The following is a 15,434-nucleotide window of genomic DNA, read 5'->3' on the forward strand; positions in this document are numbered from 1 at the left end:
TTATATTAGGAAAAGCTGGAGCACCCAGAGAGAAACCCATACATTAAATTTTAAGTCTTACAGCTGATTAAAAAAAAATTACATTAGGAAAAGTTGGGGCACCCAGAGAGAACCTGTTTTTTTTCATCTGATTACATTTTTTTTTTTTTGCAGTTTGAGGGAGAATGAGAGGAAATATGTTTTTTTTTTACAGTGGAAAATGTTGGAGCACCCAAAGAGAAACCCATACATTAAAGTGTCTCACATTGATAAGAAATTTTTCATGTGCCTTTTAAGCCAATCGTAAAAATTGGCCTAAAAAAACCCAATTACTTTTAAGTCTTACAGCAGATTAAAACAAAATCTACATTAGGAAAAGCTGGAGCACCCAGAGAGAACCTATTTTTTTCATTTTATTAAAAAAAAATTTTGCAGTTTGAGGGGGAATTAGAGGAAATTATGTTTTTTCTTTACTTTGGAAAATGTCGGAGCACCCAAAGAGAAACCCATACATTAAAGGCTACCATCTGTTGATGGTAGCTTTTTAAAATGTCTCACATTGATAAGAAATTTTTCGTGTGCCTTTTAAGCCAATCGTAAAAATTGGCCTAAAAAAAACAAATTACTTTTAAGTCTTACAGCAGATTAAAAAAAAATCTACATTAGGAAAAGCTGGAGCACCCAGAGAGAACCTGTTTTTTTCATCATATTAAAATTTATTTTTTTTCAGTTTGAGGGGAAATGAGAGGAAATAAGTTTTTGCACAGTTGCAAAAGCTGAAGCACCCAGAGAGAACCTGTTTTGCCCCTAAAAACAGATTACTTTTTAGAACTGCCTGGAAACGTAAAGTTCACAATCTTGATTGTTTCCTTGATAAGAGGAAGGGGCTGGTGTCCGGATTTGAAAGGTCCATTTCTTCCTTGGATTTGCCCCGGTTTAATGCTGGGAAGTTTTGGGGAGCTCGTTTGGGCATCCTTATCTAAAATGAATGGAAAATGTGGGTGTTTGGACTGGACGATAAAATTTTGAAGTTCATGCTGTTTAAGGACTTTGAAAGAGGGAGAGGTTTTTTGGGCATTTTTCTCCAAAATCAATTGCTGACGGTTGTTTCTGGGATTGATCTTTGTATCTCTAACATTCAGAGGTTGGGCTAAGCAGCTTGTAGGGCTAGAGTGTCTCAGTCGGGCAGTTCTGTGTGAAATCAATCGACGAGAGGAGTTTTTGGGATTCGCAGTTTCTGGAGGTCTGGGCTGCCTTACTTTGACTTTTGCATCTGAAATAAATGTCTCACGATCATCTGAAGTGACACTGATTTTCCGAGGTTCTTCAGCCTGATAAGACAGCAACTCATCATCCAGCTGCTTTTGGTTGTCAGGCAAAAACTTCATGTCAGGATATTTGTCAGCATCCTCAATCTCTTTGACTTCCTTAATCTCTTTCGTTCTGAGCTGGAAATGACTGAATATTCTTTCTGTTTCTTCGTGCAGTTCTTTGGTGACTTTACTCTTCATAGACTCTAAGGATTTCTTCTCTCTTAGAAATGCTGCATCAAGATTCTGTCTTTTTATGTCAGCAAGTTGATCAGACACCAGCTTTGACTGGCTTTTTCTAAAAGCGTACAGTTCAGAATCTGTGTAAGTTGTTGATGGCTTGATCAAATATTCCTCTTTGTTGTCTAGATAATCAGTTTTCTCCTGTTGCCTCTTGGCCTGAAGCAATGCTATCTCCTCTAACCTTTCTTTCATTAAAGCCTGTTTGTTTATCACATCTCTCCGGTGGCGTTCTCTTATTTCTTGTTTTTCCGATTCCTTGAAACCATCCCTTCTCTTTGATGCCTCCATATCTTCTTTTTTCTGCCGCTCTTGCTCAAATTTCTTCTGCGTTGACTGTTCAACATAGCGATCAGCATAAATCTTGTTTATAAATCTCTGTCGAGTCGCCTTTGTTTTTTCTAACTGCATCTTTTGACGCTCAATATCAATCATCTGTTGCTGAAGTTCGTGCTCTTTCTCTCTTTCATATCTGTGCATCGCTGTTTTCTGTGCAACTTCGTTGTCATAATCCTCTTTGCTGTACACCTTGTCCACTCGAATTTTGTTCATAGTTGTAAAATATCTGTCAGATCTTCTTGGTTCCATGGTGATCGAAATACAAGACTTTCTTCCAATCTTTCTTCCGATCTTGATGGTTGCAAGCTCTTCCGAAGCGCTCTGTTGCTGTCTTTCTTCGACAATGAGATTTAGAACTTTAAAACCAAGCTTATGCAGTGGCATTCACTGTGACATCATAACTGATGTAATTTCTAGAATGTTAATGACGTCACACCTTTGACGCATTGCTAATGACCAAATATGGGTCCAGCTCACCATCGAACGAGTTTCGGACGTCACGTGACCAGGGTTGTTTACACTGCCATATTGTCAGGAAACGGAGGAGCGTGTAATCCGAGATAAACCATTTATTACATGCGTCTTGTTTTTGTTTTTTTAGTGGGTGCGCGGAGCGCGTTTGGTAGAAAGAGGAAGAAATCATAGGCATAGTATAAAGAGTGGACCCCGCATCGACCGCTTTCGCCTATGGGCGCTGACGAGATTTGGGGGCGCCATCTTGGGTCGGTTGACAGCTCTGCTCAGTGTAATGTGTTGACCAGGCGCAAAATCAATTTTAATCAACTATAAGTCGCTGAATATTTAACTAATTTCCACGTTTTTTTTGTTTTTTTTTTGTTTTTGCTGAAAACTTTAAAACTATATCTATTATAACAAACGGTTCAGTGCATTTAAATATCCTTAGTGGGGTTAAAAGTAATAGAATATTCTGATAGGATTTATGTTGCAAAACACTGCCACTTATACATTTTTATATATTTTTTATTACTACATACACGAACACCTTTATACACACACACACACACACACACACACACACACACACACACACACACACACACACACACGTGTATATGTATATTCACACTCACATATATTGCTAAGAGGGGAAAATCTGTTAGAAACGCAGGCTGGGATCTAGCATTATTATTATTTCAAATATATTTTCTCATTTAATTTGACAACTTGGACTGTTTTGTGCAGATCCATCACATAAAATTAGATTATTTATTTTTTTAAATCACTGGTTGGAATGTAACATCTAACAAAAGTTTCCTTCGCTTGACAAATCTTCACCTGTTCTATAGTTTTGATGATTTTTCTTGTATCATACTTTTTTTTCTGCCTGCCTTCAATTAGAAGCCTGCTCCTTCTTACAATAAAAAACACACCAACGTGAGAGAGCATAGAATATATTCTTCCCAGTTAAATATAAAAGTTTTTTTTAAGATTCTGCTTTTGTGAAACTTATCCAAGGAACTGGAGGTATTGTGGTTGTGGTATTTTTGTCATTTTCATCAATCTTATAGTCAGATGACAGATTCATAAAGAGGAAGAAAGCACACCCACAATCAGCATTTTCTCTCCACAGTCATCACAGCTAGAGCTTGGTAAAAACCGGTTATTGAATACAATTCAGAAGCATGTGAGCTCAGATAAAATTGAAGAAAGGAGCAGTGTATTCATTTTTTTTTTTGCAATGTAGACAACTGATGCAAGACAAAACTAAACCAAAACGTTTCTTCAGTCTGCTACATTCACAGTTAGATCTGCTTTGCACAGTTCAGATTCTTGCTTATTCTGTAAAACCAGTGATATTTATCACTGGTTTTACACATCTAATTTTAAATATGTAAGTTGGCAGATGTGCCATACACTTTCCATTTCCAAATGGTGAATTAAACAGAGGTCTGTGTGAAAAGCTTAAAATATTGTTTTATAACCAAACCCTACTTTAAGTGTCTCCGCATCTCTATCCCTGACCTTTGTAATGTGAACAGCTTTATTTATAGAGCTCAAACTACACACAAGTCAACTTTATATGCTTAGTAAATGGTGAATAAAATATGTTGGACTGGATTTTATTTAGGAATAGGGAAACGGGGAAACTTTTCAGATTATTTATTAAAAATGTGAAATTGTCCTTGTTTGTTTCACAGCTGTGCATTAGTACATCACATCAAATCCCAAAATGAATTTTGTAGTTTAAACACGACTAAGTGACTGGTATGAACGCTTGAATACATTTGCAAGGCATGGCAGGTATATAGAAGCGGTTAACATGAAGTTACTATTTTATACTACTTTATGGTTGTAAGAAACGTTTGCAAAGCACTACCGGTAGTTATGAGGGGATTGTTTTCATAATCACACATTAGAAAAACAAGCGATGGTTGCGTTTTAGCACCCCCTAGTGGCGTAATAAGTACAGTTTCGTTGAAAATGCCCGGCTTCAGGCAAGTTGATATTTTCGTTTTTTGTTGTTTTTTTTACATTTATTTTATTTTTCTATATCCTCAAGATAAAAGATTTTTGATTGTTTTTTGTGCAGGAAATCATGACAGCAATTGAATGAACCTCTGTGAAAGAGGAAGGAGGGGGCAGGCGGCCACATAGTGGGATCACATGAGCGGCGTTCATGTGACTGATTCACGTGTTCGCCGGGATAAATACGACGAGATCAAGCTTGAAAGAACAACCGGAGGGTGGAGGGCGACTCTGCAGAAGGTGACGACAAAAAAAAACAACAACAACCCAGATCAATAAGCGACAGGTTGGTTGTTCTTTTATTACTTTAAAGCTTTCAGCTGGTGGCTGTTTACTCTGGGAGGGAGTGGCTTTAGCTAAAACCAGTCACATTTTTACTAAACTACTACTATCATGGCTACCTTGGTTAAGCTTCTCGATTTTTTAAAATCAGCTTTAAACATCAAGTGAATCCAAAAAGCGAGGCTATGTCTTCCATAGTGGTATTTGTAGAGACTAATTTGCATGCTGTAGACTGTTTTGTTTGACTAGTTGTTTACTAGCTTTACTCTCGGGGTAAAACAAAAAGCGCTAATTAGGTCAAAGACGGGAGTCATTTAAAAAACTCGTAATTAATAGGGGGTCCGAAATGAAACGTGGGGAAGGTCAACTGCATGCTCCTTCACGCATAAAGGAGTTAAAAATCAAAATGGTCATGAAACACGACACCGAAGTCAGTTAGACAGGAAATGGAAAGTGAAACCAATTTTTATTTTTCTTTATACAAGAAGGCCCATACAAAAAAGATTAATGACAAACGTGCTACAGAAGAGGATCAAAACACATGAGAGGGCTCAATAAGTCATCCTCTGTTTTTTTTTTTTTTGTTTTTTGTTTTTTTTTAAATGACAAACTAATGCAATCCTTTTAAAACAAAGCCAAATTAAGCAACGTCAGGCTTGCTTAGGTAGTATAAAATGGCTCTGCAGGCCCTCTGTCCCCAGTTTTTAATTGTCAGTGAGCTTCAAATCAGAACCTGTGCTGTTTTGCCTCTATCAGTCTGCGTTTTTTTTGCTCTCACCAAGAAGGAATGTAATAAATGATTAATTTACTCCTCCTATCTATGGCCATAAAAACTGATAAAGCCTTCCATGAGCTAGCCGAGTAAATAACCAGATTTCTCTGTTAAAAGTCAGCGTTAGAACAGCACGGTTGAGTTTATGGTATTTTGTTGTACGTATTTTAACTAGGATTTTTTTAAAAGTTTCCACGTGCATACCCCTCTCACTACATCGCAAAAGACACAAGATGAGCATAAAGTCAGAGTTTTGCTGTCGGTGGAAAAAGTGTTGGTAGGAAAAATAAGGCTAGATCATATCTTACTGAGAAGACCCTAATCTAGGGGTTGAGGTACCCCGTTTGAGGTTATCACCAGTACCGGCAGGATTTATAGAAAAGGTCATCAGTCATTTCATCTGCGCGAGGGACCACACTGAGTCGCCTTGTGGTGCTGACTCATTAGGTTCTCACAACAACTCAGACCTCTTAATGGAAAAGATGCTTCACGCCCCCTAACCTTCGAGAGCTGGAAACCTGCTTGCGCCAGAGTCAAACTTGTCAGCTGAGTGGGTGTTGTTTGTGCAGCCTCCAGTGACTCAGCAGTTTTCCTCTATAACATCATGCCATACAGTCTGATGCTATGAAAGCAGATTAACTATTAATTGCTGTAGAGAAGTGAGAAATGCAGTTAGGGAGAGGTGTTCTCTCACTTCCCTTAAATCACATTTGAAACTTTTTTTTTTTTTTTTTTTTGGATGAAACCATTCCTGTTCAAACTAAAGAGAAATTCCTCATCAGTCGAACATGAGCAAATAAAATTATATACACTAGTATTTATAGTACTCTTTATATTAGCTAGAACCTATTTCTCAACGTCATGCGGTGGTTTTGATGGAAAGCTTATGGTTATGATGACAAGCCAAGTTCCCCCCCCCCCCCCCCAAGTGTCTTATGAGCTTTCGTTGTTGGTTAAAAAAGGGGAAACGTTTCACTTCTGTGTACTTTTTCTGGCGGTCACCCATGAGAATCTGTCATGTGATTAGTTTCCCAAGAACTTGGTGGTTCAAGAGTCAGCTGTTACAGAAACATAGCATGCCTGAACAGGTGTTTATGAAAGTAAAAAAAAAAAAAATTCCCAAAAGGAACCAAACGTCTGCTCCTGGGCTAAAGTCAGATACAAATCCCCTTTTTTTTTTTTTTTTTTTTTTTTTTTTTTTTTTTTTAATATACTGTAGTTTGTTTTAGAGAAGATGTCACTTTTTTTTTTGCACCGACCACTGGTTTTTAAAGCATTGTGGATGCCATTTTAGGTTTTTTGCCAGACTTTCTGTTTCTTCTGGTTATCTTTAATAAAAATATAGTTTATGAATGCTTCATGTTTTCCACAGTATAAACAACATCTACGGACTTGAGTTATTGCTGTCATTTTTATTTTAAATTCATATGACCCCTGAGGTTCAGTCGTGTAACTTTAATGTTATGGCTCTGTGCTTCGTTCAGGTGTGCTGATGCGGTTTAACATTGTAAAGGCTCGACTGAGAACAGGAGCTGCTTCGTCCCTCTACTTGTAGCTCCGTCAGGCACGACGATGTCTAATCTGCTGAAAAGTTTTTGCTGGCCTAGTAGCTTTAGGAGTGGAGCTAAGTGGGGAGGAGAAAAAAAGCCTTGTTAGAAATGCTGAACTTTGTAGTGTTGAAGAGTTGTTTTGTTAATGGGATATTTTTTACATTAAACTGTACCTCAACTTATAACTTTTTTTTGTTTTTTGCAGAATGTGGTGTCAAACTCTCCTGGTGCTGGCTGCCAGCTTGTCTGTGAGCCTGGCCAGACCCCACATCCATCCTCTGTCCAGTGACATGATCAACTACATCAATAAGCTTAACACGACCTGGAAGGTGAGTTTTCTTTTGTTTCCCCCATCAGGACCTTTTTTATGAATATTTTAGTTTTTCTAAATTCCCTCTCTGCCCTGCAGGCTGGCCACAACTTCCATGATGTTGACTACAGTTATGTGAAAAACCTCTGCGGCACTCTGCTTAAGGGACCTAAGCTCCCCATCATGTGAGTTTCACCAGTTTTCACATTTTGTTACACAAATGACACTAGCTCCAATGAACTTTGCTGAGATTTTATCTTATAGACCAATAAAAAGTGAGGCCTGGAAGGAACATTTTATATAGTTTACAAAAAAAAGAAATCTGAAAGATCTGGTTTTCACTGGTATTGCCCCCTTTTCTTGATCAGCTCTAAATAAAACCAGGTAAATCAATTGCTTACAGAAGTCCACTTGTGTCTGATCTCTGTATTACCTCAGTATGAATACAGCTGAGACCAAAGTTACACTTTTTTTTTTTTTTAGCGTCGATGCAAAATATTATTTAGATTAAAACTAACTCTGTATGTCACCTTGGACACACCTATGTCTTGGTAAAACTTAGTGGTGGTGGAAGCATCATGCTGTGGGGATGCTTTTCTGCATCGGGACATGGAGGCTGGTGAGTTGTTAGTAAGATGAATGGCAGTAAAACCTGTCAGTCTGCAAAAAAAAAAAAAACATCTAATTATAGGTCCTGTTCCTTAACCTTTCATGGGGTCAACAGTAAGAACTCTATTATGCAACGAAAACGCACATAGATGATTCTAATCAAATTTGGGCCTACAGCCTCCTGAAAGTGAACTACAAAGTGCTCGCTCTTTTCTCTTGGTCAGAGTTTTTACAGGCCTGCAACACTCTCAAAGGTTTATTATTATTATTATTATTATTATTATTATTATTATTATTATTATTATTATTATTATATACTTTTTTATTATTATTTTCTTTCTTTCCTTTCTCTGGATGCATAATGTATTGACTACTGTCAGGATGGAAGGACCATTTCACTCAGTACAACAAAAATAAGTGTTTCCGAAGAGGATTACCAATTATAGCGTTAAGAACAGTTTCTCCAAGTAGGGCTTTGCAGTTTCTGCTAACTCATAACACCAAAGTACATTTCCTCAGGAGTAACGCCCACAAAAATGTGTCCGCCTCTTCAGGGTTCAAAGCGCAGGAGGCATGAAGCTGCCAAAACAGTTTGATGCCAGAGAGCAGTGGCCTGAGTGTCCCACTCTGAAGGAGATCAGAGACCAAGGCTCCTGTGGATCCTGCTGGGTGAGAAACCCACTGCTAAATAATATGCAGATTCAATTGTTACACTTTCTTCCCCCCCCCCTCTTAATTAGAAAACTTGTTGCCAATCTTGTATGAAATTTCAATATTTGTATTCTACCAAGTCTGATGTCACGTTGCTGTCCTGCCTTTTTAGGCATTTGGTGCAGCAGAGGCAATCTCTGACCGTATCTGCATTCACACCAAAGGGAAGGTCAGTGTGGAGATCTCCTCCCAGGATCTGCTCACCTGCTGCGACAGCTGTGGCATGGGGTAGGTCCTTTTTTGAAGTTTGCCTTCCTCTGGACATGATGATTCTGTGAGAAAACTCACAATTTGACATTTCAAGCACAAGTAATTTTAAAGGTTTATAGCAATGTTATATGCTTAAAAAAAAAAAGACCAAAAGCTGTTTGGTCACAAAAAATAAGGTTATAGACACCAAACATTTTTTTTTTTTTTTTTTTGCGGATAAAATTAGCCCCAGCACAGGGCATGATTAACGGATATAAACAGACATGGCGGCAGAACTGTGATAATGCTGGTTTGCTTAGTTAATAACTCAAAATGAAACGATGTCAGACCGAGCCTGATCCTCTGAAATGCCTCGCAGTAAAGTGCCAGCTCTGCATGATCGAAGAAAACCTGTTTATTAATTATATAAACCGATCTAAGGGCAACTTTAAGAGCCTCATATCAGAACATTTTCTCACGTCAATCAACTCTGCGGTCACATCTGAGCCTCGGCAGTTTTAGCGTCCGCTTCAGTGAACACCAACGTTCCTACTGTATTCCCAGCGACATTTTCTTCTCAATGCTCTTCATTGTTTCGCCTGGAGATGCTAATAGCCGTTAACTGGTTCCTATGCGCAGTACGTACTTCCATTAATATTCTACTCATTAAAGGCTTTATTTACTAACAAATTGTGCAAAAAACAAAGCATAAAACACCAAAATAACTACTAATACACCAGCAGGATGTGATAATCTTTCATAAAAACGTTTTATGCAACCAGAGTGCGCTACTAATGTATAAAATCAAATAATGTGGCTATGCACCTTAAGTGATCTGTTTTGAAGTTTTGCTTATCCAATGTACACTTTTACTCTAAGATTCACCTTATTGAGTGGATGGTCTATAAAATGCTTTTTGTCAAGGCAACTTGTTTCAGGCAGGTGACCGAAAGTCAAAATTTTGTGCAATTCATTTTGGATAAAGGATAATTATTGGAAGAAAACAGAGGTTGAATGTGTGTCTGTCTACAAATATGAAGGTTAAAGTGAATTATAAGTTATATTAATTTTTATTTTATTTTTTTAAGATGTAATGGTGGTTACCCTGCAAATGCTTGGGAGTTCTGGACCGAACAGGGATTGGTGACCGGCGGTCTCTACAACTCTCATATTGGTGAGTTGATTTGTGCAAGCGCTTGTATGCATGTCTTGTAATTGTTTTTCAAAAAGCTAATCGTCAAGAACAGAACATTATCTCAGTAATTCATCAAATGTGCACTTGGAACCAGAGAAATTATGTATGTCTTTTTTATTTAGATTTTTTTCTTAATTCAGTTTCCATTATCAACTTCAATTCTTACCATACATTAGAAATATTTATAAGTGTTTAATCATTTGAAAAAATTCTACACATATGCAAATCTATATGTCTATTTATGGCATATATTAAATAAAACTTCACCAGAAATGTCAAAATACACAGCCTAGTTGCATTCATTTGATTTGTCAACAGACAAAGATATTATTTATTTTTTTGGCCCTAAATTACTGTTTAGTGTACGATCAGTTACTGAAATGTGTCCAGTGTTTCTCTGCCCTAAAATTTTAGGATCCTACATTTGAAAGCTGAGTGTTTACACAGCACAAAGTTAATGCTGGTTCATGCATGAATGAAGCTCCTCCTTCACCTTTCACCCAGCCAATCAAAATACAGGAAATCATCAAAATTCTGGGGCAGGATAAAACACTGTAGTCTCTCACAAAGGAGCTATATTTGGAAAAAGGAAAAAAGAAATCCTGTATTAAAATATTCTGAGATCCTATCTTAGGCTAAAAATCCCTACCTAGGAATCTTGGCTTGAGAGCGATTCAGATCGCTGCTTAGAGCGACTAAGGAAATCACAAATCTTTCTTAATGAGATGTGGTTGACCCTGTTCTCTGCGTGATGCTGTCATTCAAGAGCTGTGATTGGTTGAACAAAGATGTATAAATAAACTTGCCTGTATCAAAAGCTCCACTGCACACGATGATTTAACGCTTGACATTTTGTATTTTTCATAGGTTGCCGGCCCTACACCATTGAACCCTGTGAGCACCACGTGAATGGCAGCAGGCCTCCCTGCACTGGGGAGGGTGGCGACACGCCTGAGTGCGTTACACAGTGTGAGGCTGGATACACACCATCCTATCAAAAAGACAAACACTACGGTAAGAATTATACAGGAAAAATCAAAAAAGCCTAAAAGCTACTCTGTACTTTTTTAATAATCGCTAATTGTTTAGCAAAAAGAGGGATGAAAACATTATGTGATTTTACTTCTTTGTTTTTATTATTCTTAATCATTTAGATTTGAAGAGCTAATTCTGTTTTTTAAAAGTAAACTTTTTTTTTTTTTTTTCTAGAGATTTTTTAAGATCTTTATTATGGGTTATATCCCCACTGTGTGAAGATGTGCATTCAGGATTTTAATGCAAAGTTTGTTGCAGGCAAAACATCTTACGGTGTGCCATCAGAGGAGGAGCAGATCCAATCTGAGATTTACAAGAACGGACCAGTGGAGGGAGCGTTTATAGTGTATGAAGACTTCCCATCCTACAAGTCTGGTAAGAACAAAAGCATTGATCTTACAAGGGTTATAAAAACACTTTAAAAAAACAAAAACATCCCAGCAGACCACACAGGGTGACTGGCAGCTAATCCTGATTTTTCCTTTTCTATCTCTTCTCCTCAGGTGTGTATCAGCATGTGACGGGCTCTGCTTTGGGAGGACACGCCATAAAGATGATCGGTTGGGGAGAGGAGAACGGTGTTCCTTATTGGCTCTGTGCAAACTCCTGGAACACTGACTGGGGTGATAATGGTGAGCAGAAACCTGTAGTGATTATTAAATTAAATGGCACTGGTCTCCAGTGTTGGTGCATTTTTGGCAATGCATCGAACTAAAAAGGCAAGACACCTGTAGGAGCCATTTCTCTATTTTTGTTTTAGAACTCAGATTATTTAGTTCATTTGTATTTATTTGGTTATTTGTTGCATTTAGAATACAGTTGTTTAGAATACAATTATTTCTTAGTAAATTGTTTAATTAGTTAATTGATTTTGTTTGGGTTTTGGGTGTGTCTGGTGTATAAATACATAGACTCCAGGTAGCTCAGGATGGAAAGTGGGTGGGCTTAAGGTTTTTTTTACTTGTTGTAGTGACTACTTGTCTATGGAAAAACTTAAAAGTAAACGAACAAAAATTAAATGTAAATCAAATAGTTACTTGATGAATAGTGGGTTTCCGGGTTTACGCAGTACAAAAAATTCTCAAAATACGTCAAAAAATGCAGTTCTGAGAGTTTATTCCAGGCATCTTCAGGGAAAAAATAAACTCTCAGAACTGCATTTTTTGACGTATTTTTTGAGAATTTTTTTGTACTGCGTAAACCCGGAAACCCACTATTCATCAAGTAACTATTTGATTTACATTTAATTTTTGTTCGTTTACTTTTAAGTTTTTCCATAGACAAGTAGTCACTACAACACCAGTGCAAAAAGTTAGTCTGGAGAACTGTTCCATATCTAGATCTAGTATGCTTGTACTTGTTTCTATTCTAATTCTATTTTTTTTAACAAATGTCACTAGACCAGCTTAATGTATGCTTTCACTCTGTATAGATCCTCATTCATTTCTTCTTTTAGACTGACCATTGAACACACTAAATTCTTACTCATTTTTTTTTTCCCTAATCACTTTGATTTTCAGGATTCTTTAAAATCCTCCGTGGATCAAATCACTGTGGTATTGAGTCCGAGGTTGTTGCTGGAATCCCTAAATAAAACCTAAGGTATGATTAATATTTGGAGTGACTATAAGAAGTGTCCTTGGAAATATCATGAAATTTATAATTGTTCTCTATTTGCAGGTTTTAAACCGCTTTACCGCCAGAGGGCGACACACTCCACCCACGGGCCAACGAGGAGAGAAAACTGCTTATACAGCATGACATCAGAGGGGGGCGGGTGTTCAAGCGCCTTCAGTTTTTAAGTGAATTTTAAAATCAAGAAAAAAACAATCATCATGCACACCGTTTACTCTTTTCCTATTTGATGGTTCTTGTAAACCGAGCTGTTTACAGGTCTGTTTTAGGACACTCCCACATTTCATTTTGCTTTATTCAACGTGGAATCCTCTTTCAAAGCAATTTAAAGATGAATCAGTTTGTTGCCTTTACAGTTTTTGCTTTCTACCGGTGAAAATTGTGAACTGTTTCAGATTAATGCGACGTCAAACTAAATCAAGTATTTTTTTAAAACTCCTAAATGAGCAGCGGTACGTTGCTTGGAACAAGTGATCATGCAGTGATCCCTTGCTGCTTTTGAATGACAAACTATACTCTGTGCTAAATATCAGAATGTACTGTCTGTAACGGCTGCCTGTTTTATTGTTTTTAAACTTTTAGTTTTTTTTAATGTAGCTTGGAATGAGATGGAGTATTTTTTGTTTTCACTGCCAATTATGATCAGATGTTAGGAATTGTTAATTGAATAAATCTTTGGTTGCCAGTATGGTGGGTGTATTATTTTTGTATTGAGTTGGTCTATTTAACAGCATCTTAAATGCATACACAGGTGCTGTCATAAAATTAGAATATCATGACGTTTTTTTTTTTTTTTTTTTTTTTTTTTTTTTAATGGATGTACAAAAATTGGTAGAAGTGTACAAGCAACAGGGATGATCACACCCTGGAGAGGATAGTGAAACAAAACCCTTTCAAGAATGTGGGGGAGATGCTTCAAGAACCACCCAGATGTATGCAGGACATGGTTTTTAGCTGCTGCATTCCTTGTGTCAAGCCACTCTTGACACAAGGAATGCAGATGGCATCAGAAGCAGCTCGCTTGGGCTGAAGACAAAAAGTGGACTGCTACTGAGTTGTCCAAAGTACATTTAGCTTTTCATTTGGAAATCAAGGTCCCAGAGTCTGGAGGAAGAGTAGAGAGGCACATCATCCACGTTGCTTGAGGTCAAGTGTAAAGTTTCCAAACTCTGTGATAGTTTGGGCCTCCATGTCATCTGCTGGCGTTGGTCCACAGTGTTTTCTAAGGTTCAAGGTGAATGCAGCTGTCCACCAGGAAGTTATGGAGCGCTTCATGCTCCCTGCTGATGACCAACTTTATGGAGATGCAGATTTAATTTTCCAGCAGAACTTGGCACCTGCACAGTGCCATGGCAACCAGTACCTGGTTTAAGGACCATGGTGTCCCTGTTCTTAATTGGCCAGCAAACTCGATGTGATACGCCAGACCAAACAATGCTGAGGGCCTCTATGAGAGCAACCTGGGCTCTCGGAACACCTGAGCAGTGCCACTGACTGGACTCCCAAACTACACAAACTAAGTACTGAGTGCTGTACATGCTCATACTTTTCATGTTCATACTTTTCAGTTGGCTGACATTTCTGGAAATCCTTCTTTTGTATTGATCTTAAGTAATTTTCTGAGATAATGATTGGGGGATTTTCATTAGTTGTCAGAAATAATTAAAGAAGCATTTGGAATATGTGTCAATCAGTATGTGTGTAATGAATTAATATATTATACAAGTTTCACTTCTTGAATGGAATTACTGGGGGAAAAAATCAACTTTTTCATGGGATTCTGATTATATGACTCCATTATAGCTTATTCATAATGAACTTCAAACTGGATTTTAAGCTGTGAATTCTTTGAAATTGGGATCATATATAAAAATCTCCACAAAAAAGCATTTAGTATTCAAGGAGGTAAAAACTTTGTGTTTGCCTGTGGATTGCTGAACTTTTATGGTTTTTATTCTAAACCATGGAAAATGCAAAATCTCTCAATCACTTCATGCAGAGCTGTGAGAGTATTTGGCCCCTTTACATATTAATTTTATCACTGTAAATGTTTCAAGTCATTAATAGACAATTATATAAACTGAACAATCATGAATTACCTGAGGTGTAAAAGCAAAGTACACGGAATATTTCCAGCTTTCGTACAAATTGTTAAACTTGGTCCAAAACTGATGGAGTCATGATCTTTTAAAATCGTTTTAGGTTGGAACTGTTAAGGTGTGCATAAAATCAGTGTTTGGAAGTTGGCAGAAATACCTAGAGAATATTTGGTATGTTTTGAGTCTTTATGCATGCCAAGTCGTGCATAAAATGTGTTCAATTTCACTTTACATATTCAGGGCATATTACTGATATAATTCAATTATTCATGATTCAAACAAAACAGGATTTTTTTTCTGTTGGTGCAGGAAAGTTTAATTACTATTGAAATCATAATATAAAATTCAACATTTAATAATTTAGCTATGTTGGTTAATAAAAATCGAAAAAAAAAATATTTTCAAATACAGCATAGATTTCTAAATGTCTTACACAAATTATGTATTGGGTTATGACAATACAATACAAATAAAAGCTGTTTGTTTTGTTCACCGTAATCCGTCTGTTTTACTGTCTGGACGGCGGTGCTGCGTAAACGAGTGTAAAACGAGAACATAATTCAGAAAGCGACGCTTAACATGACATTTTTCTAAAAGTTAAATAAAGAAAAGCGAAATCTTCTGTTACTTTTCTATTTTCATAATCATGAACCCCGGAAGCTTTTTCATGTCTCCGCACGGTTAAGCCACGC

General features: G+C 37.2%; 2 protein-coding genes across 4 annotated transcripts in view; one reads left to right on the forward strand and one right to left on the reverse strand.

Moving 5' to 3' along the window:
• Positions 1-15,434, reverse strand: part of LOC118562987 — a 137,333-nt gene that overhangs the window by 50,132 nt on the left and 71,767 nt on the right. The window lies entirely within an intron of this gene.
• Positions 4,595-13,331, forward strand: ctsba (cathepsin Ba). The gene is given in 11 exon segments (NM_001310005.1): positions 4,595-4,641; positions 7,165-7,288; positions 7,369-7,454; positions 8,433-8,547; positions 8,702-8,817; positions 9,867-9,952; positions 10,841-10,987; positions 11,267-11,383; positions 11,512-11,640; positions 12,529-12,610; positions 12,689-13,331. Coding segments are annotated over 9 exon segments (993 nt in total). The 5' UTR covers positions 4,595-4,641; position 7,165; the 3' UTR covers positions 12,603-12,610; positions 12,689-13,331.

The sequence above is a fragment of the Fundulus heteroclitus genome, chromosome 4 (genome assembly GCF_011125445.2).
Source record: "Fundulus heteroclitus isolate FHET01 chromosome 4, MU-UCD_Fhet_4.1, whole genome shotgun sequence".
Lineage (NCBI taxonomy): Eukaryota > Metazoa > Chordata > Actinopteri > Cyprinodontiformes > Fundulidae > Fundulus > Fundulus heteroclitus.